Source organism: Crocodylus siamensis, chromosome 3 (genome assembly GCF_052110815.1).
Source record: "Crocodylus siamensis isolate JL-2025a chromosome 3, ASM5211081v1, whole genome shotgun sequence".
Taxonomy (NCBI): Eukaryota; Metazoa; Chordata; order Crocodylia; family Crocodylidae; genus Crocodylus; species Crocodylus siamensis.
This window is the reverse complement of record NC_143397.1, coordinates 199,901,233-199,926,321: the sequence shown is the minus strand read 5'-3', so window position 1 is coordinate 199,926,321 and position 25,089 is coordinate 199,901,233. Positions and strand designations below refer to the sequence as shown.

General features: G+C 45.2%; 1 protein-coding gene across 3 annotated transcripts in view; it reads left to right on the top strand.

Annotated features, from left to right (window-relative positions):
- The first annotated feature begins 809 nt into the window (after nt 1-809).
- Nucleotides 810-25,089, top strand: part of SLCO5A1 (solute carrier organic anion transporter family member 5A1) — a 112,919-nt gene continuing 88,639 nt past the window's right edge. Inside the window, exon 1 of one of the 3 annotated variants that reach the window (XM_090040121.1) lies at nt 810-2,505. In XM_090040121.1, the coding sequence (XP_089896247.1) occupies nt 1,536-2,505 (970 nt within the window). In that variant the 5' untranslated portion in view covers nt 810-1,535. The remainder of the gene's footprint in view (nt 2,506-25,089) is intronic. The other 2 variants (XM_090040120.1, XM_090040119.1) reach the window with 2 other exon arrangements.

Sequence of the window (25,089 nt, the reverse complement as noted above, 5' to 3'; positions counted from 1 at the left end):
AAACTCACCCTGCTCCCTCCCTCCACATCTCAGAGGCAGTCTAGCCACCTAGGAGCTGCCTTGGGCAATAACTACATTGTAGATGCAGCCTGGGAATGGGGCTCAAGCCAGGTTTAAGCAGGGCCATGATGGGTCTCAACGATTAGAAAAGCTGAGCTAGAGAGGGAGAGGAGCTGTTCTGCCTTGCCACAGGGGGCAGGACCTTTGCCCAGGGGTTGGCAGTAAAGCCTGCTTTGATGGGCTCTCAGGAAACACTGGAAGGGGGGCAGGACAAGGCACCAGGCTGCCCAAGGGGCATCTCCTTCCTTGAAGGTTGGCAAGCCTCTGTCTGGGGCCGTTTAGGCCAGGCGCTGCCCACCCCGATGCTGCTTAGAGCAGACCGTTCCTCTGGGTCCCAGACCCCCTTCTCCGCAGGAGCCGGGCTCTGCGGCCGCAACCCGCCACCGCAGCGGCAGGCGAGGGCTGTGCCGGCAGCTCCGCCCCGGGCAGAGCGGGTCGCCATGCGCTGTGCCCGCGCCTGCGCTCCTGACGCCGCCCCGGGCAGAGAGCGCCCGGCCCCGCCGGAGCTGTCGCCTCCGCACACTCCCCCCCATAAAATATAACACAAGCGCCTATGTATGTATGTGTGCATATATACACACACAGAGGAGGTCCCACGTCCCCTTTTCTGGATGTATGTGTCTGTACACACAGAGGAAGACACAGGAATGAGTCTGTGTGCACATGCACATACATATATATGTCTATACATATATATACACATATATTATACAGTATACGTGTGTGTATGTATGCATCTTACACACACACACGGACTCGTCGTCCCACGTCCGTGTGTGCGTACACACATTACATACAAAATGCCACACACCCGGTGGTGGGCGGAAGCCCCGGCACTGACGCCCCTCTGGCTATGCATGTAGATGTGCCCACACAAGTATACACACACGCACAGAGGACCGGGCGGTCCCGCGCCCCTTTCTGTATGTGCGTCCACACAGGCGGGCACGCTCCGCAAGCGAAGCCCCGCGCCCGCCCCGGAGCCCCGAGCTCGGCGTGCGGGAGCGCGGAGCAGCCGGCAGCCGGCGCCCGGGACCCGCCTCCCTTTGTTCCCGCGGAGGCGGCTCTGAGGGAGCGCGGTCGGCCGCCAGCCCGGCCCCGCGCGGCGCTTTGCGGCCGGGCGCGGAGCCGGAGCCGGAGCCGGTCGGCAGCGAGGGGGGCGGCGCAGGGACGCACATGTCCAGGCGCGCACACGTGGCCGTGCGGGAAGGGCTGCGCCTTTGGGGCCGGGGACGCGCCTCCTTTGTCCCCTCCAAATAAAGCGGGTCGTGCCGTGCAGGGAGGCGAGGGGCGGGCGCCGGCTCTCTGCCTCCCCTCCCCGCCCGGGCGGCGCTGACCTGCCGCGCTCCCTCTCTCCGCCTTGCAGATGGGCACGCCAGGCCCCCGCCGCCCGTGACCCGGACGCCGCGCCATGCAGGCAGCCCAGGAGGGCCCTTCCCCTCCGGCCCCCGCGCCCCGCCGTGCGGGCCGGGGGGATGCCCCGGCCGCTGCCCCTGCCTAGAGGCGCCGGGCGACATGGAGCCGCGCAGGACGCCGCCGGCCACGTGCTGCGAGGCGGCGAGGTGAGCCCCGCGCTGCATTGTCCGCCAGCCGCCGCCCGGCTCGGGACCCCCAGCCGCATGGCGGCCGCCCCGCGCCCCCGCGGCCCCGCGCCGGACCAGCAGCAGGAGGAGCAGCAGGAGCGGGAGGGCGCGCGGTCCCAGAGCCTGCCCGCCCTGCGCAGCTTCCCCGCGGGCCCCGATGCGCGCCGCCTCGCGTCGCCTCCCGCCGCCGCCGCCGTCGCCGCCGCCTCCTGGTCCGGCCGCTCCGTGTCGGCGCTGGGCGGCTGGCCGCAGCGAGCGGCGTCCCCCGCCTCCTCTGCCCGGCTGGCGCTGGCGGGGAGCAGGTGCGTGGGCGCGGCGCTGGCGGACTCGCGCTGCTTCCTGGCCTGCATGTGCTTCCTCACCTTCATCCAGTCCCTCATGGTCTCGGGCTACCTGAGCAGCGTCATCACCACCATCGAGCGGCGCTACAGCCTGAAGAGCTCCGAGGCCGGGCTGCTGGTCAGCTGCTTCGACGTGGGCAGCCTGGTGGTCGTGGTGTTCATCAGCTACTTCGGGGGGCGCGGGCGCAGGCCGCTGTGGCTGGCGGTAGGTGGGTTTTTCATCGCCCTGGGGGCTGCACTCTTTGCCTTACCTCACTTCATCTCCCCGCCCTACCAGATCCAAGAGCTCAACTCCTCCGTCTCCAACGAGGGCTTGTGCCTGACTGGCAACAATACCGCCAGGGACCCTTTGGACTCACCTGCCTGTGTCAAGGACTCTGGTGGGAAGGATCATGCCCTCTATGTAGCTTTATTCATTTGTGCCCAGATCCTCATTGGCATGGGCTCCACACCTATCTACACCCTGGGACCAACCTACCTAGATGACAATGTCAAGAAAGAAAATGCATCGCTTTACCTAGGTAAGGTGCATCCCTTAGGCAGTTGAGAGTGGGGGGGGGGGGCAGTGAGCCATCCCCGGCTCCTTCTCCAAAGCCAAGTTGAAGGTACTTGCAGCTGCTGCCTGGGATCACAGGACTGCAATCTCGTTCAGGGGTTTTCAACCCTTTTTGTTCCAGGACCCATTTGTAAACGTCGGTGGCCAGTCCTGACCCAGTACCCCTCACTCCTGACCCACTGCCCCATGCCCCTAGGCCCCAGTCCTGCAGTGTGTGAGGCAGGGTGTGGGTATGCGGGACATGGGGTGGGGGGCCTAAGCGGCCACTTGCAGGCTGGAACTCTGCCAGCCTGCAAGGAAAAAGCCACAGTTTCCCCATGTTTTTCTTCTTTTAAAGGAGAATCCATTTTTAAAGTTTGTTAATCCTTTTTTAAAGTTTGTTTGCGACCCTTTCATATATTCTTGTGACCCACTTTTGGGTTATGACCCACCAGTTGAAAAATGGTGATCTAGTCTATCACCTCTATGCAGCTGCAAGATACACTTGTGTGTTATCCCTGAGTAGCTCTGCCAAGTAGTGAAATGGTCATATTTTCTTGTGCTTGTCTTGAGCCTTCTTCCTGTAAAAGTCTCAGAAAGTAACAGAATTATAGAAAATAAGGATTTGGATGGACCTCCAGAGGCCAACTACTCCAGTGGTTCTCAAGTTCTTTTTGTACCAGGACCCATTTGTAAGCATCGATGGTCAGTTCTGACCCAGTGCCCCATACTCCCAATCTACTGCCCCCAGGCCCCAGCCCCACAGTGTGTGGGGTAGAGACTGTGTGTGTGTGAGGCATGGGGGACCCCAAGGAGCCCCTTGCAGGTTGGAACTCTACAAGGGAAGGGAATAACCATGGTTTTCTATGTTTTTCTCTTTTAAAGGAGAATCCATTTTTAAAGTTTGTTGAGCCTTTTTTAAAGTTTGTTTGTGAACCTTTCATATATTCTTGCAACCCACTTTTGGGTTGTGACCCAAGGGTTGACAGATGTTGATTTTAGTCCAACTCCCTGCTCAAAGTAGGTACATCCCTAACTATACCATCCTAGCCAAACCTTTGTTTACCCAGGTCTTGGAAACCTCAAAAACTTCTTAAAAACATAAAATTGGCTGTATATATAAGGAAACCCTTTTATTGGCCGTATGCAGGGTTATAAGAATAAATAACCAGAGGGTCGTTTTCAGTGACAGTTCGGGTTGGTATTGCTACTAGCAATTTTCTGTAGGAGTTTCCATATGGATAAATTATTTTTAAAGCCAGCCGTGTCCCTTTGAGTGGTTGGTGTAATAATAAAGTGTTGTATTTTAAACTTCTGTCAGCCTGCCTTTAGAATAGGGTGGTTATAACAACAGTGTCCTGTGGATCATTTGATATACTCCCTCCCCAAGATGTATTCAGAAATGTATTTTAGAAATTATAGGATCATATGGTAACTTTACAAAGGGTTTTAAAAAGCAGGCCATGAAACTTAAAAGATCAGTCTCTTGTGGGCACTTGACAAAATGACAGTCCCCCAAGCTGTTAACAGCTTACACCTGGTGCTTGATGGTTTAAACCTGTGTACAGATGGTAAGAGTGACCCATTAGTTAATGCTTCCAGTCAGGGGAGGCATGTGATTATTCAGATAACGGAGTCCACCTAAGGTTTTAAAGACCGTAACTGACCCTGAACATATTTCTAAGGCAAATTATTGTTTTCCAATTTTACATTAGTGTTTTGTATAAGAAATGAAATTTCTTTACCTTGTAACATCCTTTTTTAAGGAAAGAAGTTCTCTGGGGATAGAGGTGAATCCCATTCATTCTGGATGCTCACCATTCCTGTTCTTGTGAAGTTTTTATTGACCTCAAATTAAATTATTTTGTTTTTAATATAACTTTACAACCAACAGTTCTGTGGAAAATGGGCATGTGTGACTTTAAAACATGCTTAATGAAGTGAGAAGGTGGGTATATAATCTCTTTATTCAGAAGAAGCATTAGATCATGTGGGGAGGATTTTGGGCCAGTAATCTTCCTATTTTTCTTATTATTCTTTAATAATCGGACCACTTCTGGAACCATTTTGTAAGCCAGTTCTTCAGGCAAATCTTTTTTGGTATTGGTGATTTTCAAGTTTGGTACAGTATATTTTGTTATTTTGTCAGTGTTACAGATTATGGCGTTTTTTTGTTTGTTTGTTTTTTTTTTTTTTAAAAGGATGCAACAAAGTATTTTATTTACCCCCACTCCATTCTTGATTAAGTAATATTGCTGTGAAAATGCTAAGGAGTCCAAAGTGTGTCAGTATTACAATGAAGCAACACTAGTTCCGTGGTTCATTTAGTAACCCTGGCAGTTAGTCCCTCCTTCCATTTGCCAAAATAGATGGAGAGCTTTGGGAGCAAATGGGGTAGACATCAGGAGGAGGGACCTATACAATGAGTGATCTGGGGACAAAAGAGATGAGCAGCTTGAGAGGAAGAGGCTAGGTACTGTGGGGAGAGGGAAGCAAGGTTAGGGCTGTGAAATCCATGTCATAGTACAAGCGTGCCCATTGCCAAGGTGCTCTGAGCATGTTTTTATAAAACAGTTAATGGAGAGATGAAAAAAATATAAACAGTTATTGGAGAGAAAGCAAGTTGCAGCTATGCACAGACCTGTCATCCTGGATTCATGGAACAAATTCTGCTCTGATTTACACTGTGGAGCCTCATTAACTTCCAATTCATTGCTACAGAAGTGCAGCTGCTCAGAAAATGAGTCCCTTTTATCTAGTTCTTGGTACCCACCTTTAATTAAAATTTAAGCTTGTAAATCCAGCTGTACAAGGGTTGCAGAGAGTAGTTAAAACAAACAAAAACCAAACAAATGGATCTAAAAATTGCTGAAACTGGGTTTTTTTTGTCTTTGTATGCTTTTTATTTTATAGTTATATAGCTTATACAATTTATGGCCTTTTGGGGCTCAAAGCAGGGTTTTCTGTTGACAATTTGGGTATTGCTTTTTTCACCAGTGCTTTTCTATGGGTAAGAAAATGAGTATGAGTAAATGAGTACTTTTACTCATGAGTACTTCTATGAGAAAATAAGTACTTCTGTGAGTAAGAGAGATCAGCTCTTTAAGCTATCACTTGTGTGGGACTACCATGTTGATTCAAATCCAAGATGACATCTTTCTTCCAATCGGCATGGGGGGAGGGGGAGTGGGGGAACTCATCTTGGATTCAAGTACTGACCTGGGGCAGGTGGTATCTGGCTTTAGTCTGAGCCAGGGGCTGGCTGGGGTTGTAGCTGCTGCTGAATGCCGTGATCTACAGTGGAGCTGCAGCAGAAGGTAAGGATGGGGTGGGAAGGGAGGGGAGCAGGGTTTGGTGGGGCAGGCACAGGAAGAGGTTCCTGCCCCTCCAAGGGCAGGGGCAGGGACCACATGGTAGGGAGACATAGCAGGGTGGGGTTGGCACAGGGGGAATAAGCATGGGGGGAGGGGAGAAAGGGGAGGGAATCTGACTCCTCACCCTGCCCCACTTCCCCAATGCTGCTTTCTTTGGCTGAGCACATTTGGTGGGGGGTGGGAAGGGGAAATGAATTTAAGATGACCTTCCACTAATTAGATTCTATACATGGAAACTTACAACTGATGTATAGTTTTTCCATGTATAGCATCTAATTATTGGGAGGTTATATTAAATTCAAAGTTGCCCTGGATCCACGTAAATACAGTATTACTCATATTAGGACTTAGATGTTATATTCTTTTGTGTTGTGGGTAAATTCTAAGCTAACGGGGAAAAGAAAACATTTATATATCTGGCAGGTTGCTTAAACAAACATGGCAGCTTGAAGCTGCTCAAAGATTTGGAACATTTGAAGTCTCGATGAGATGGATTAGAAGGTAAAAGGCAGACTACACCATCAAGGGGACAGAAGAAATGTATTACATTGCTTTCCAGTTAATTCGCCTAGTGTTACCACTACACCTGTCAGGTGTAATATTTACTTTTTCAATTCAGTGGGACTTTACTTTCAGGGCAAGTTCTGCCAGTGCCCAAATGTGTGTGTCTGTTGGGTTGGTGGGGGGGTAGGGAGGGGGTATGCTAAACAAAAGGAAAACATTGGGCCATAGAATTTGAGAGAAATGTTATGAAAAGGAAACAACCCAGCTAAATAAAACTGATGCTCAGTATTTCAGTGAGGATGGTGTGACCTTCAGGTGCTATATGTTTAAAAAAATCTTTTGTGTTGCAAAATGTAAAATCCTTGACATTTGGTAATTACATCGGTGTTGCATTCTGAATATTTCCTCAAAAAATATGTAAAAAATATAATTTGTTTACAAACATACACCTTTAAAAGTTTGGCAAACCTCAGAACTTAAAACCTCTTACAACCCTTTAAGGCTTGTAAACTAATTATAATTCTACAAAGCTCTTGAAGATCACTGATCCTGATTTTACAAAAACTCACCTTATGTGGCTGGGGAAGCTATTTTATTTTCCAAGTTAATCTAGCTCAGGACTTGAGTGGCAATAGCATATCCTCTTAAGTGTAGGCATGCAAGCTCAGCGTGGACAGCTGTTTTAACGTTCCTGGCTGGAAGTCCTGCACTCAGAAAACACATTTGATGCTTATACGTAGTCTTTTGGCTGCCTATGCTTCAGTTCATCTATCAGAATGGCACTATGCCAGTTCATAAGGTGGTATGTCTTTCTGTTCGGAAAAAGGTGCCAACCAGTGGTGTGTGTATTTGGGTGGCCTGCAAAGTAATGTAAATCTTCTTTCTTCTGAAGGAAGTTTCTTCTCTGGGATGGCAACGTAATGTTGATTGCTCAATACTCATGCCTACTGACACTTGTACCAAAGTATTTTTAGTGAGAAAATGTATGACCTGAGGTTTGGCACCAGTCTTGCCTTTCAAAAAGTCGCTTATGTAGCTGGTGTCCTTGGAAATGCCTGAAGAATCAGTTCTCTTAGTTACAGAGGAATCCAAGTGAGATGTAGAATAAAAGTTGTGAGCTTTCTCTGTGCAGTTTAATTTCAGCATTAGGTTATTTTCCTTCTATGTTCTACTTCTAATAAACCTCTCCGGACTCGACAGACTGACGTATGGAGGTTTTCCATACTCTAACTTATGGGAGTGGTAAATTCTCATTGACTTCAGACTGGACCTTCATACTTTTCTTGTACTCCTGTTCCTGCTAACAAATACATTCTGAAGTGAACCTTAACACTGAATATTTCTAAGGATTCAAAGGGGTATATTTTAGCAGAGGTGTTCTGGCATGGCTTAAGGGTCATGATTTGTGGACTTAGTTTATGTTTGGGAATATAATTACTGTCCTTTAAAAGATGATATCTTGGGCATTTTATGGCTGCAGGTTGTTAGATATTCAGTGACTGAATTATTTTTGTAAATTTTGAAACACTATAATACCAAAAAAGGTACTGGTCACTTGCACAGTAGTTACAGTTATTTACCCTTTTAGTTTCCCTATGTAGTAAGCTTGGATTTGTGTTGTAGCCATGATGGTCCAGCATATATGTGAAAAGAAAGGGCTTTTTTGGCAGTATCTTTTATTGTAACAGCTGTGTCGTGGGAGACGATAGGTTTTTGAGTACAATGTCTTTCCTCAGGTCCTGGAGAGTGGGTACTCAGGCCCCTGAGGAAGGGCACTTTGGGCCCAAAAGCTTGTCTAACATCTCTGTTGGCTGTACAGTTGTTCCAATAAGAGATTCCCTATAGAAGAATATTTTAAGTTGTTAGTTGTTTACTTCTGTGACCCCAGGTGTAACATTGCCAAACTGGACTAACTTTACTTATGCTATCTTATGTGGTAGAAGTTAGGGTCTTTTTGAAAAAAACAAAACAAAACTACAGAATGAATTGGAATTCTTGCACTACATATATTTCATGTTCAGATTCCAGGAAGATTTTGATTGATTATGATGTTATGCGAGGAAAAATGCATAAGCCACTTCAGTTTAAATGCGGGTTATTCTCAATTTTTAGAACAAATAATTATTGAGCATTCAAGGATAAAACATGGGTAAAGCCTGTGTAACTTTCTGTATTGTGGTAGCCAGGAGAACAAAACTTTTTCCTAACTTGGAAGGAGGATAATATTTTGGCTGATTTAAAAAATGTTTGGATTGTTTTCAGAATGATTGTTCACAGCAGCTGTTCGTAACGTTAGCTAGGTCATCTCAATGCTTTCACATCTTATTCGGAAACCTCTGATGCATCAGAGTTCTGTAAGCAGCTACTTTGTGCCCTTTATTTTTCAAGAAATACACAAGTGTTCCCAGTGCAAATAGCTGCTCCTACTCCAACAATTATGGTGTTGCTGTCTCCTGGAGGTTTTACTTAAGAGGAAAACTCTGAAATGTTCCTGGAGTCCATAGTGTGCCATTATTGGGATCTGCTAGGATGGATGGTGAATCAACACATCTCTCAACCTGACTGATTCTGCCCTATCCAAGCCTGGGGTTATGCCATTGGATTTACAGGCATCTTTTGCTACTGGAAGTCAGAATCTGGAGCCTGGTGGGTGGGCTTTTATAGACAATGTGAGTTCACCGAGGCTTCAGGAACAGGATCGGTTTTCTAGCTGCACAAGATGGACAGAGCTGAGACAGTGAGACAGCTCTTTAATATTAACCTTTTATCTTTGCTATTTAGCAGGCGACCTCATGTTGTAGTCACTGCAAACCAGCTGAACCTTGAGCTGGGTATGGAAATAATAACTTCCCATGGATTTTCTGCAGCATTCATCATTGCTGGCATCTGAGACTTGCACATTTTAACAGACGTATTGTTATATCATTTCTGTGAGGCAGGAAAGAATTTTACAGGCTGAGAATGGAGACCTGGGAGAAGAAAGCCAAAACATGCAAAAGTGTCCATTGATATTTATTTATTTATTTATTTATTTATTTATTTTTGTCCCCCTTAGTTTCAGCAATGTAAGATGTGTCTACTTGCTACACTTATCAAGTAGGGAAGAGAATCGGGCTAAACTTGTGGCACAGCTGCTAACAAGGATGGCCATCATTTGTTTAATGTTACATCCCTCGGGCTTGATTTTTCAGAGTTCTGGGCAATTTTTGTTTCTGATAATGGTGCCCTTAAGCAAAGAATGTTCTCTGTACAGTCTTCCTTCTAGCCTGGAAGCAGTGTAGGCACGTATGTGTGGTGCTGTATAGTGCAGGGTTGGGCTAACTGGTGAGAGGTAGTTAACAGTGTTAGTCTGAAGTCTGTCAGAAGGCAGGGTAGATATGCACCTTTTATAGCCTAACTAAATAAAAAAAAAAAAATGTATATGAAAGAGAACACAAGCTTTTCTGAACCCAAGTTCACTTAATCAGATGTCACTCAGCAGTGCTAAACTCTCTAGCTTTACTATACAGATGCAGTTTTGTGGTTTAGAGGGCAGACTATGTGAGGGTCAGCATGCGTCATGTGTGGGTGTTGCAGCTGGACACTAATTGTATTGTGTACAGATGCCCTGAGCATCTAGTGCAGGGGTGCCCAACCTGCAGCATGTGTCAGAAGCTGCGAAGTGAGGTGTCGGAATGGAGCTTGAACCTTTGGGAGCAGGGTGCTGCTGTGAGACTCTGTCAGATGTGACTGGCAAGAGCCAAATTAGCCCTTCCCTGGCCCTGTAGCTGCTGCTGAATTAGGGGCTTTGGATCCTCACTTGCCATGTAAATTTGCAGTAATTATGGGGCCACAGAAGGGTTAACCTGGTTCTTGACAATGATCCCTTTCGCAGCAGCATCCTGACCTTGCTATCCTCCATGTGAGGAGGCTTGAGCCTCCCTGTCTTCATTTTGGTGCTACGAACTCTGGCAGGTAGGCCTCTTTTGGGGTGGGGGGGACAGCATGGCACTTGGGAAGGGAATGGGGCTAAACTTGCGGCACAGCTGCCAGCAAGGATGGCTGTCATTTGTTTAATGCTACATCCCTCAGGCTTGATTTTTCAGAGTTCTAGGCAATTTTGTAGAACTTTTCATAAAAACCCAGTTATTAGATAATAGAACCAGTTATTTCACAGAACTGTTGAGTTCTTAACTGCTATTACTCAAGTTTTCTCTGTGATTTCTCAACTGAAGACATTAAAACAGAAAGGCAAAGTGACTATGTCTATCCTTTCTCTGTCTAGCATTTTGTACCTCATTCACTATATACCTTCCGGCTTCTAGACAAAGCAAGTGGGAGAGCAGGGAATGGCTGGCAAACAGTAGCTTAATTCACAAAAAACCCCTGCTTTATTCCCTTGATACCATCATTCTTGGGCATTGCATGAGGGAGGGGCTTTATTGAAAAAACAGTATGTGATCATATAATAAAAGATGGCAGTAAAATGCATGTGCACAAAAAGCCAAATGCAGTTTGTATGGGCAGCCTTAATTCTGACACTTTCTGACTTTGGAATTGAAAGGGTGGTGGCTTACATATGCATGAGTCTCCCCTCTCACAGATTCTTTCTATGCAACAATGTAGTTAAGTGGCTGAGACTGGGGTCTTACTGGGTTCTATTCCCAGGAAGCTTAACTTTTCAGTAGGTTGGGAAGCCTTCCTGAACCTGAGGGGTTGTGAAGGCACAGAATTAAGGCTAGACCTTAGTGAGCCTCAAGTGAGACTTGAACTCCTGATCTCCAGGGCACATTCCTAGGCACCCCCCACCCCTCCAGAAAATCCCAGTTTTTCTTGAAGGGTGTAACTGTCCATTTTGTCTTTATCCTATCTGGAGACTTAGATGAAGTATATACTGTGAGATGTTTGAATAATGCATATGCAGTTGTTGCAACATCAGGGTTGTCTTAATTTTACTGTTGCATCAGAGATGATCAGTTAACTTTTTCTTAATTAGTACTTCTTAGATTATATCTCTTTTTCTTTCATGTCAAATTAACACACCATTTGAACACAAGCCAGATTTCAATAAATCCATTAGCTAATTCTGTTGAGCATTCAGGGGGCATGCTCTTAGAGTCCACTGGGTATTGATCCCCCCCACCATTTCTTAAATCCTTTTGGTGTCAGTGGTTTTAGAGGACTTGAAGATCACAAGTCAATCTGGTGGAACCCGAGATGAGAATGCTTCCTCCATGGTTCCCATAGAAAGTGATTGTGACTTGCTCCTTGCCACGCAAGATGCCAGGGACATGACAAGGCAGAGCAGGAATTTTAATTTAGGTCTTTCAGGTTCCAGGCTATTTATTTTTTTTTAAGTGCCAACAAAGGAAAAAGAAAAGGGACTGTAGAGTTCTGGCTATATGCCAGAGTGGAACATACTCATATGTCTGTCTGCTGCAGGTTTAAACTGGATTTAAACAAATCTAAGTGTTACATATGTTCATTAGGGGTGCGTGAAGTGGGCAGTATTCAATTTTGGATTCAGCCCGATTTGTGGCACAGTGATTCGATTTGCTGACTCAGATCAGTGTCCCGATTTGATTCGGCGGAATTTGAATCTGAAGATTCGATGCCAATTCAGAGAATCAGCGATTTGCCCATATAAAGCCGTGTCTATGTTATTTTCTATGTACGAGGTGCTGCTTGCGAATGCTGAGATGGTGGGGTGGATGGAGCATCCCACTGGGGGTGGACCTAGAAGTGGACTGAAAGAGATTAATGGATCTCCTTATTCAATTCTGATTCAGAGATTCAGCCACCAAATTGGGCCGAGTCTTTCCCAAATTGAATCGGCAACTGAAGCTTTGCACAGTCCTAGTGTTTATGCCCTCTTAGGCAACAGATTAGCTTTAAAGATGTAATTCAGATGCAGATAATTTAGATTAACTCTGCGATGAGGATATGCATTTATCTAGTAAAAAATTTGAAAGTAGTTGCACTGAAGAAAGCAGTATGGAATACCAGAATGAAAATGGGTAATACTAAAATTATAACTAGACTGTCATTTGAGTTTGTAGGAGTTAAAGTTAGTATTTTTTCCCCGTATAAATCGTATAAAATTGGCATGGACATTAGTGAAAGACTACTATTGACTAATTAATACATGGTCTCTGTGATGTTACAGTACTTGCATCCATTTTAAGAGGAGAACTGAACTCTAGTTGACTAGTTCCAATTGCTTGTCCTTTTTCATTACAGATCCTTTTTACTTTCAGAGTTTTGAGGACCACCTATGGTCTGTTTTTTAGGTTGCTTAAACTTCCTTTCATCTGCAAGAGTTCTAGTGCTTTCCACACTTTGTACCAGGCTCAGAGGCCTGAATCAAAAAGTGTTGAGTGCCCTTGACCTGCACTCTGTCCCATGAGTCGAGCATGCTCAGCACCTGTTTAGTTTAACATCTGAAAACTACACCTCCACAGAATCTGCTTGTGAAGTGCATTAGTGATGCCACAGCTGAGAGACAGCAGATGGTGAAAGCCTGAGTGAAGTGGGGCTGTTGTGAAACTGATATCCCATTCTCCTGTCCCCTGCCACCCTGCCCCCCCCCCCCAGGTAGTGTGTTAGCAAAGCCTCACTTGTGTGTAATGGAATAGAAATCGACTATATATCATTGTCAGATATTTGGTAGAAGATAGCTGTTGAAAGATATTGTTAAGTTATCCACAAATTTAGGATCCATAAAACCAACGTGTTTTTTCCAAATCAGTGAGAAGCCAAAATATTTGTTTGGTTTTTTTTAAAAAACTGGTCTTAGTGGGGTAGAAGTGTTCGCTGACAGCATATGCAGCCCAAGCATTGCAACACTGTGAAAACACAAAGATGAAATTAACTACAAACAGATCCGAAGCAAAACTGAAACTGAAATTTCTCAACTAGGACTTGAGAAAGATGGTAAAGGCAGATAGCGGCAACAAAAAATTAAAAGTAAATTAGATTCTCTGACCTTACACTGAGCTGCATTCTGGCTTCTGTACTAGTAGCATAAGATGGTAGGAATTCAGGCAGGTCTGTGTCCTATGGCAACGTGCTTTTGTGGGGGAGCGAGAGAGTTTTTCACTGCTAGTTTAGACTTTGTGGAGTAATTAAATATAGATTCTTGTGTAGTTCTTGACATAGGGGCATGATGGGTGTCATAGGGAGGTGGGGTGAGATGCAAACGTGGTCAGGGAAGACTGCCTTCCAGACAGCATCTTGTCTATGGCCAATCCTATTAATTAATTGGAGACCAAGGTATGGGGGAGGTACTCTTAAGTTGTAGTGGAAGTTGAGAAGGACTCTGGTAGCCTTCAGAATTTTGAAACTGCAAAAGTGAATTAAAGTAATTGTTGCTTGTTACCCCCCAGTGCAATTCTATATGTAATATCTCTTGAGCTCTATAGCTCATAAATTAGGCCATAACATCCTCTGTCTTTCAGTAAATTAATAGTATCATAAGTAAGGAAATTATTCTTAATATGCACTCTGAAATCTGAAAGTGTCTTTTAGTTTATTAGTTCCTGGGAATAAAGGTCAAGTTGAATAGTGAACTGTATCTGTTTGGAATAAGAATAAACTCATACTGAATTTATAACCTTCCTATTTCAAAACAGCAATTTTTACTAGTATCATGAAATATTAAAGGATGTAGTTACTGTGAAGTGATGGGCAGTTTATATCAACTTGATTTAGTACAGCTGTCATAGAAAACAGAAGTAGGGAACTTGTCCCTAGCATTATTTATAATCCAGGGGAAATATGTAATTTTCAAGAGTGCAGTATGTTAGCAGTGATGCACACAAATCCCATTCCTCATTCTTTCGACCTGGTAGTTACACAATTAACTTAAAATAGGAGTTTCAGAAATGTCTTTATTTCACTAATGTATCAGGTATCCAGGTTGTAGCTGTATTGGTCTAGCGGCAAAAGAAATCGGGACTTGTGGCAGAGGTGATATCTTTTATTAGACCAACTAGAACTTTGTAAAAAAAATTTCTTTAATTGCAAGTTTGTGCCTGAAAGCTTGCAATTAAAGAGAAATTATTTTTTGCAAAATTCTAGTTGGTCTAATAAAAGATATCACCCCTACCATGGGTCCTGATTCCTTTATTCCACTAATAATGTTAATGTTAAGAGGTGTGTGTGGATGAAATGGGGGGCCCTAATTTGAAGCAGTGGGTTTTAAAAAACACCGCTTCAATTTAGGGCTGATTAAACCCCTGTGTTGTGCACACGCCTTACCTGCCTTTCCCGTGGGGAGGGGAGCGCGAACTACTGGCGGGCAGAGTGGTCCTTGGTCTGGGGGGGGACTGGTGCTTCCCTCTATGGCAGCAGCGCATGCCCCACCCTCCCCCAGGTGGCACCCATCTGCAGGTACCCAGCTGTGGTCCTGGGGGGCACCGCAGCAATAGAGGGAAGTACCAGACCCCTGCACAGCTCAGGCAGGCTTCTGTGGGGGAGATGGCGATCAGGCTCACTGCTTTTTTTGGGTGTAGCCTGCTTTCCCAGGCTGCTTGCAGGCCTTCCTGCAGAGCCGTGGAGCTGCACGTAGCCCGGTGCTTCGCTCTGTGGCTGTAGGGGCAGCAAACTAAAGCTCCTCAATGAAGTTTCAGTTTGCACCCCAAGTCATTTAAGGGGGATTGTGCCACTGAATTTCCTTCTGCGACTGGAATTTGCTGCTGAGGTGTGCAAACACCGACACCATTAAAGCAGTGCAAAAACATTTAGCCTGATTTAAAGGTAACGTGCACACACCTCTCGTTTTGTCTATACACGGCCAAAGTAATTAAATAGCATTTGATGTTGGAAAAGGTTGAAACAAATCTCTAATATTTCATGGCTACAAAGTCATTTATCACACCTATAGTCTAGCTTTGTGAATGATATTCTGACTTTACAACTAGAGTAAGAAAGAGGCAAGAATAAAAAAAAAAAAAAAATTGCAAAATTGCATTACTGTTTGTTTGGCTCTCTGAGGGCTCCATGTTTCTTTGGGATCCTTTGGGATCCTTTGACTTCAGTGACTGAACATTTCCACAGAACAGTAATTCTGCTCTATCACAGATGTGCTGCTGTTTTGTATGTCTTCCTGTGGGTGCAAGAGATGAGTGGTGGAGGAGGGACAGTAACATTCACAGGTTTATTCCCACGGCTACTTTAGTAGCAGTAGAGCACAGTCAAGGGTGGCTCAGAATTTGAAGCTTTTTGGGGAGCAGCTTGAAACTTTACTCAAGTCATTTAGGGACTTACCAGACAGAAAGTGGGTAGGCAGTTCACCTACAGGTGCTTCCCATTTCTGAAGTATGGATAAAATAGCCACCTGTCAAACAGGTCAGAACTGCAGTTGTGATGATAAGAAATCAGCTCTTTCGTGTAAGAAAAGAGAGATCTGATTCAATATCCTTGGGTTAGGGGTCAAGATAGCTTAGCTTATAGGAAGGTGGCTGAGAGAAGGTGTTAAAGCCTGGAGGGGCAGCCTTGCGTCTATTTGTTACTGTTCTAATCTTTGGGAAGTCAAACTCCGTTTACCAGACAAAAAAAACCCCAAAAAACAAAAAGCGTAGTTGTTATAAGGGTTCCTTCAGATTTACTCTCATGTAATTACATTAGTAACTGGGCTGTTGTGATAAGTAGGAAGACTTTTAAATGGAGAATAGAATATGTGATTATTGAGATAAGGACACGGTAGATGGCTTATGTTTAATTTGCTCACTCGGTCTTTAACTTCCTACCTCCTGGATAAAACAAAACAAAAAGATAACAAGACCAAAACCAACCCTCACTCCCTCAGTTCATTCAGATACAAAGTCACATTTTGAAAAAAGTTCATTGTGTTTGTTCCCTGTTGAAAAATTATTGGAAGACTAAATCTCATCATTCAGCAAAACAATACTTTTGCGGGGAAAGAAATATAAGACGTACCTTTTTGATTGTTTGTTTGTACCGGGGTGTCTGTAGCCCGGCACTAAGACGTGCCTGCTCCTTAAGGCTGAAGAAGCCTGGCCAGAATGCTCTGCAGGTTAAACAGAGCTCCCCAGCTGACATTACCTGACCAGCCCAAGGCAAGGTTCTGGGATATGTAAGCTTAGGCTGTAGCTAGCAGACACATTCGCTCGCTCTCTTGCTCTCTTTTGCTCCTGCTGCCTGAAGTTACTTTAGGCCTGGTGCTGCCTGCTCTCTCGGCACTGCCTGCTCTGCTATCTAGGTGCTGTATGACAACAGTGAGTCTCCCAGATACCTAGAATAGGGACATGTTACTCTGAGTGGAAGTTTGTCTACTTTAAAGAGGTATAGCACTGTTATTGCTAGTATTTAAGTTACAGCCTAGGGGCTTGTGTCTTACATTCATGTTTACCTTGGAGGGTTAGGATGAGGCTAGAAGGGGAGGCTTGGAGGCCTTGTTAGTGCCTGGAGAGAGAGGGCATATGCTTTGGTAGAGCTCAGTGTCAGGCACAGCGAGCATAGCACCAGAAGGGTGTTGCGAGCCCAGAGTGCTGGAGGGCGCATGTACAGGGTCGGGGCGAGCCCATAGCACCAGAGAGGTGCAGCCAGAGGAGTGCAGTACCCATGGGGCCAGAGGCATGCAGCTAAGGGAGCGCAGAACCCGGCACCCAGGAGAGAGGCACAGAGTTGGGCATTTGAGAGGGAGGCACAGAAAGCCAATCACTAGGGAACTCGGTGCCTGCGTGTTGCAGAGAGACAGGAGCCAGAGCGCTTAATGACAGGGGCATATAGAGTGGATGACTGTAGTAACACCTGTGAGGCATGGGACACATGTCAGAGCATGTATATACCATCCAGTATAGCTGGGCGCATGAAGGGCTGCCTCCAGCCTAATGAACAACTTAATTATTTACTAACAAGGCACGGCAGGAAAGATAGGTAGGCAGACTGCTCAAGACAGGTGGATAGGCTGAAGCAGAGGTAGGCCTCGGGGCAGTCCCCGTCACAGTGTCAAACTTGTTTGGCTCGCTAGCCTGAATTCAGACCATGGGGCTTCCCAAGGCTGGATATAGGCAGCAAGCCTTCACATGAGCTTGGACAATCCATGAGCAATGTCAGCATTAATTCCTATGGCTGCTGGAGCCACTGTTTCAGTGCAGTTATGAAACCCGGTTAATGCTGCTGGTTCTGCAACCCCCTCCTGCATAACTTTAGTCCTGCCACTAAAGTTTCTTTCTTAAAAAAAGGTTATTTCAGAGAACTATAAACCTTGATTTCAGCAGTAGGTAAAGGGGGGAAGAAATAAGTGGCACTGACTCCCTGGGTTTTGGAGCTATGATGAATTGGCAGCTACAGGGATTAACATTGCTACCACAGGGGCTCCAACAGTTGTGGCAATGAGCCCCATAGGTTGAATCCAATCTGTTGGGGTAGATGATCAGCCTGCAAAGCCCCATGAGCCAAACTGACTGATCTCTGTAGGCAGCATTTGCCTGCAAGCTGTATGTCAGTCACCCCTAGTTTATGCTGTTCATGTTGTAGCACCTCCCTGCCACTGCCAGCAACATGCACTGCAGCACGCACCGTACCTGCTCTGGGCTCACCTCTGCTGGAGCGCCTCAGCCAGAACCAAGGCACAGCCCTGACTCAGCCCACCCCACCTGCCCGCCTGCCCACCTGTGGTGTGTCATGCTGCCCCCTTGGCGCACAGTGCAGTTGAGGTGGCTTTGCAGCTGGACTGCCTTTCTAGGTAGCAAGGGTGGTGGTGGCTCTATCTGGGTGCTGCTGCTGCTGGCCCTAGCCCCACAATACTGGCAGGGACCTGTGCTGCACAGCCCCAGCCCCAACCCCAACCCCTCATGCCTGCTCCAGGCTCAGCAGTAGTAGTGCGTGAAAAAAGTTGTTGCTCTGCACAGGGTAGTGGTCGCTCCCTCTTCCGTTGCCAGCAGCTCCCTGCTGCAGCTGCCTAGAGCCTGCATGGGGCTGCCCTGTCTGGTCTGTGCTGCCACTGCTGCTCTGTGGGGCAGCCTGGAGGTGGTGGTGATGGCAGCAGAGATGCAGATTTGCCCTGCGTGGGCTCTGGGCAGCTGCACCAAGGAGCTGCCAGCAGTGGGAGGGGGAGGGGCTGCTTTTACCCCATGCTTAGCAACAGCTTCTGTCTGGCACTGCTGCTGCTGAGCTTGAGCAGGCGAGCCCAGAGCAGACACGGGGCATGTGGGCCTGGGGTTGTGCAGCATGGATCTCTGCCAGTACCGTGGGGCTGGGGTCAGTGGCAGTGCGACCCGGAAGGAGCTGCCTGCCACCTGGGCTCTTCAGAAAGGCAGCCGAACTGGAGAACCACCTAGTCCTGCTGTGTGCCCAGGGGGCGGCAGGACACAGGGCAGCTGGACTGTGCCTGGGCCAGGGGATGGAGGGATCTGCTACAGGTGGGACAAAGACCTGCTGTGGACTAGATCCAGCCCACGGGGCATATTTTGCCTACCTCTGATCTACTGCCTAATACTAGAAGTACTAAACTTAATGCATAATAGCAAAGGCACATAAGGAACGTGTAGATGCACCCACTGTGGGGTAATTGTGGGCACTGGGAGAGTTACTGTGGAGTAGGTGAGACATGCTAAAAGTCTGCCTTCTGTTAATTGCTGGCATGTGGGGCAGTTGCAGGCTCAGGGAAATTAAGTTAATTGCAGGCTCACAAGCCTGTTCTAAAATACTGTGACCCTTTCTTTGAGCTGTGACCTCTGCTTTGGAACTGCTTATCTAACAGCTGCTGTGTGTTACAACAGCTAGATCAATTCTTCTAGCATTGGCATGATCCCAGCTACCACTACAGGGTGTCCAGAAACACTTCTGAGCAGGGGGAACTGGTAGGGTAGAACTGTTATATCACAAGAATTTCCAGTTGTTTTGTTCTCTGTTGTCTTTGTGCTCTTAGATTGATGCAGAGAGAATGGAACCGGAGCCAGAAGCTGAGTTGCAGTGTGGTGTTATTGTAGTGTGATATAGTTTATTACCCTCAAATTAAAAAAAAAATATGGCTGACTTTTTTACTAGGACTGTGAGTAACAGACAGCTTGATGGATTTGGGGAAACTGACAGCTGGTTGCTTTCTAATGTGGAATTGCTGATTCGAGGAATAAGTGTGTGGGTGTGATGATGTGGTTCAGTCTCTTGGTATAAATTCTTGGTTAAGTACTGCATGCTTGTACTGATTTTTGTTATACATAGTGCCAAAATAGACAGTAATCTTCTTATGTGGGATTGTAAAGCAAGTAATAATAGAGCACAAGTGCCATCAGTTCAGAGCTGTTGTGTTTTTTAACATATATGGTGTTTTCATCTGTCAAATTCTCTAGTATGTCTCAATCTTTATATTAACTAGTTCCTTTTTTCCAGCTGGGACTGTTACTGTTTCTGTAGTCAAAGACGTCCTAATATTCATATTTTTAACAGGTTCAATTACATTAAAGAGGCTATGGGGAACCTGAGTTTTGTAATTCCTCTCATTTCCTAACACAAAACATTAAGCTAGTGTGAAAACGCTCTTGATGTTGCCTGCACAAAATATTTGAAGTCTCTTGTGAATTGCCGTAAAGGGCTTCAAATTGAATGCATTACCCCACGGTGATGATTCTTAATAAAATACAAAATTGGCAATCATACTTCATCAAATCCTGGTGAAATTTTAAATGTCTGTTTAGCTATAAAACAAATTGAACTAGATTAAGATAAAAAAAAAATTCTTTGTTTAATATTGATGTCTTTGCATTAACTACACAATAGTTTACGACTTACATAGTCTTATGGCTTCTAGCACTGCTTCTGTGAATATCTGGTTCCTACTCAAGAAAACATTTCTTAACATTGGCTTCCCTGCCTCTGACCTCCCTTTCTGGGGAAAGTCATTGAATGGATGGTTGCTTGACATCTCTAGACCCATGGATATAATCAGTTTCCTGGACTCTTGTCATCTTGGTTATAGGATGGAGACTGTTTGTGGCCTTGGTTGACGGTCTTCAACTGGAGATTGACGGGAGAAATTGTACACTGCCTGATTCATAAGATCTTTCAATGGCTTTAGATACTGTTGACTGAGGTGCTGATAAAATGTTTACGTGATCTAGCGGACATGCACAGGACCACTCTAAACTGGTTTTGTTTTTTCCTAGCAGGGAGTTCCAAGAGGGTTGTGATGGACAAGTGCTTGTCATCCCTTTGGGACCTTACCTTGCCTGTGGGTCCATCTTGCTTGCACTAATCTTCTGTTTAGTGTGTATCTGAAGCCAGTAGGCAAGATTGGCACCTCACTCCAAATTGGTGCACATCAGCATGTTGATGACAACCAGCTCTCCCTGTCTTTCTAATCCAACTCTGGCTTTTCAGTTTCATTCATTACCCAGTACCTGTCTGCAGTTGGGGCAGGTGAATTGATTTGAACTTTGAAGCAGACAAACAGAGCTGATGATGGTGAGCAGACTGCTTGACCTGGAGGGGAGGAGGACTGGGACCCCTATCATTTATATAGTTCAGCTTTCCCTTCTTACTCAAGTGTGCAGCCTTAGGGTGCTCCTAGACTCTATGCTGTACTTGGATTTTCAGGTGGCAGTGGTGGCTAGGACCACCTTTCACCAACTCTATCTGGTGTGAAGGCTGTGACACTTTCTTTCAGATCTGGTTATGGCCACCATTGTCCATGCCTTCATAGCATTGATGTTAGACTATTACTATGTGCTCTATGTAGCGCTGCCTTTTGAGGACCATCCGAAAGTTGCAGCTGGTGCAAAACATGACAGCCCTTTCTGATTGGAGTGGGTCCCCAGAAGCACATAATTCCAGTGCTGCAGAGTCTGCATCGGTTTCTAATGCCTTTCTGGTCACAATTCAAGGTGATGGTTTTCACCTATAGGACCCTAGATAGTCTGGGCCCTGTGTACCTAAGGGACTGCCTTCTTTATATTCACTGAGATCCCCAAAGTCTGCCAACAGCAGCCTCCTGTAGGTCCCATCAGTACACCAAGGCCACTTGGCGAAAACATGCAGGAGGTCACTCTCGGTAGTTGCTCCTCTAGCTGTAGAACTCCCTGCCTCCTGAGGCCCACCCAGAACTTGGACGTCTTTTAGAAGTGCTGTAAGACCTTTCTATTTGGGCTGGTATTTGGCAAGCAAAACTCGGTTGAGATTGTTTAGGGTGGAGGAGTGTCTTCTTCAGGCCGCTGGTTTACTCAAGTTGTTTTTGTTCTTTTGTTTTCCTGTTGTTTAAGTTATTTGGCACTCTTATTTTAAGCTGCCCTAAGCCTTCGTGGGGCTTTATATGGCTTTTTAAAATGCCATATAAGTTTATGACATTTTGAAGTATGCCTTTAAGTCATTTTGGTATCAAAATCGTGTGCACTCACATAAATCTGTTGATCTGACACTTAATTCAAAATACTGACTGAGCTCATAGGCATTTAATTATTAGATATGTAAAAAGAAAATTTTGAAAAAAACGTATTTGGATTGCTAATGTTGATATTGTATTAAATGTATAATACTAAATTTCCTTAAATATTTGATACTCTTCCAGGCTGAATGAAATTGCTGCTTTGGTATTTGCTTAAGAGTATGGTAAGTTGGGAGAAAAATGGTACAGTGCTTATTTTTTTTATAAAAGGATCTATACACAGGGAACTCTGAGATCTCTCGTGCCTCTTCAAGATGTATGCAAATCCATCGCCTTTCTGTTGTCAAAACTTCTATGTATATAGAGACATATACTTGCAAAACAGCACACTTCCATTTATGAAATGTTATTCCTAACACACTATAGCTTTTCTTTTTTCCATTAAGTATTTGATCTATTAAATAAACTTAGTCTTGCTTTCTGTGTACCTATACATTGGTATAAGACATTTACAGTCTTTATCTTTATTAAGACAGTGCAGAGGAAATAATACTGCATTAGAAGTGTTAGGAAAAAATAGTAGCTGTGGATAGCATATGACTACTCCAATAGTCTACATATTGGTAAAGGCAGCAGTAACTAAGTCATATCTATCTAGAGTGATTTTCTTCAAAGATCTGAAGTGAAGCAGCTTCAGCCCACACCTTATGTTATAGAAACACTTTTAGCACCTACCTGAAACCCTTGCTCCATAAGCCATACTTTTTTTTTTTGATAATGTGAGATACTTAGCTGTATGGTTTGTGTTTTTAGTCATCTCTACAACGGGATTTTAGTGTTTGGTTTGTGTATGAGAAAGCAGGTCATGATTCCAGACACATCTCCCCAAAACACAGACTTTTTATTAAAACAAATGCTTTTTTTCCCCCAAGAAACTTTTCATTTTTTGAGGGGGGGGGAAGCTTTCATAATCACCACAAAAGATGAAGAGGACAGCATTACTATTAGGTAGAATCTCAGAATACAGTGGCAGTGAATCAGTGTTGTGGAGGATACTGGATAGGCTGTTACTGTTTGAATAGTTACAGAATTAACTTTAATTTTCTTGATTTGTTAAACTGTTGTAAATGTCAGAGTTCATAGGTAACTACAGTAGATAACAGTGGATCGTATTAATGTATTTTTATAATCTTTTAAATACCTATAGCTTTTTAGACTGCTGTTATACGAGACAACAATTCATTATTCATTAATGTATTTATTTAGAGTAGTAGCTAAATATAAAACCTGTTTTACAATGGTAGTATTATTTTACAGTTCAATGAATAACAGACTAGTCAGCAAAATGACTACTGAATAGACTTTGTCTAAAAGAAACTTGTATCTACATTTTTTTTCCTGAAAAATTTAAACCTACAATAGTTTGAAAACAGAATGTGATGATTAATATTTCATGTAGATTCTGAAAGTTCCTTATTATTGTGTATCCATTTAGTATTGTTTCTTTTAATATCTAATTTATGCCCTGCTGTGAAATCCGTCTTTTTCTTTGTGAAATTGGGCTAAATCCTAGTGCAGGAACAGCCTTTATAACACCTGAGTGGGAACCAAAATTGCTTTCTTTTCTTTTTCTATACCCTATACACAAGCCAGATGCTATGAGCAGCTGGAAGTGCTAGAAGGGAGGATTATAAAGCTGGCTATAGTATCTCTGTGTCCTTTAAAGCTGCTGTAAGTGTGGGACATTTTCAAATACCTTGTCTGCTTCCAAAAAAGCAGAAGGGGGTCTGAGCATGAGCCTGAATGTGGCCCCTATATGAAGTAAGTCCTGAGAGAATGGTAGGATAAGGTGGTTCATGCAGGAATGAGTGTTTTCTGTAGGACAGGAAGGCAGACTGAATATTATAATTGCTTTGAAAATAAAGCTTCTATTCAGACTTCACTTTGACCTATTTTTAGTTAAATTATTTAACTGGGAAGTGACTGATATATATTATTTTGCAATCCTGGTAAATCTTGGGTGGGGGGGCTCAGTATTAGAAGCTGTAGGCTAATTCCTAGGGCTGTGCGAAGCGGCACCAGATTGTTTCAACTTCTGTTTCACCGTTTTGAAGGGACAGTGTTTTGTTTCACTGTTTCCAAGCACTGTTCCGTTTTGTTGAAACTTTTGTTGTTTTGATGTTTTGCCCATAGGCTATAATGGGGAATCACAAATGCCTATAACTTTGTCATTTCTTGCCTGATTAGGATGACAATTACAGGGATGGTAGTCCCTTCTAAGGGTGCGAAGCCTGCCAAGGTTCAAGGAGATAGGGGAGGGGTTTTTGGGAAACTGCACCTCAAACTGTTCAAAGGAAAACTCATTTTGCTGGCAGCGGCAGCCTGTTGTCATCCCACATGCAAATCTGGGGGCCCACTCCTCCTGGGAGGAGTCTGGCACAGCGCTGCAGCCCTCCTGGGTGTGGGCCCCTGGATCTGCATATGGGATGACAGCAGGCTGCCGCTGCTTGCTGGGGCCAGCATCAGCACTGGGTTCTTCTTGACATGGGCTGCGCTGGGCAGACTTGGGTGCTGGCATCAGCTGGCAGCAGCAGCATGCTGTCATCTGCATGCTCTGCAGGTAGTGAATGCGGAGCTTTTATTAATTTTTTTTTTTTTTAAAGCCCTACACTCACTGTCTCTTGCAGCCTCTGACGATTTTTTTTTTTTTGGGGGCCTCTGAAGGCTTGTGGCAGCACCTGCTCCTCTCATCCCCTGCCACTGCTGGGTCGGCCTGGGCCTGCTACTTTTCCTTCCTCCACCCCACCCTGCCACGGCAGCCTGGCTTCTCCCCACCCTTGGGCCGGGTCCTCTCCTCCCCCTGCCACTGCCTAGTCCTTCTCTCTTTCTCCCCACCCCCCATTCTTGACAGGCATTTGACTAGTTGTAAAATAAGAATGGTGTAAGCGTACATGTGTGCAAGAAATGGTGAGAACTCTGTACCAGGATGATGATAAACTGGGGAAAAGATTGTAGAGGAGGGTATGTCTATGGCCCCTGGCAAGCACTTAGTCAAAGGTGCAATGTATAGCAGAGTCTCTTAACCCCTGCTACTTGGAGATGGGACTCCAGCAGTGGAGGGCTGAAATTATGGAGGCAGCTAAGGTTGAAACAGCTGCAAGTAAATAAGCATCCAAATATAGGAGCCAAAGTGCAGTGGAGAGCTACTTGGGAGCTATCTACATGACCATAGGCAGAAAGGGCTCCAGACAGATAAGAGGGCTTAAGCTGCAGCACCTAAGGGCAGACTGCAGTAAATCAGAGCAACCTGAGCACTGGATTGACTTGAGACCCCTGGGCAAGGTGGTGACCATGCAACTTGAAAGAGTAG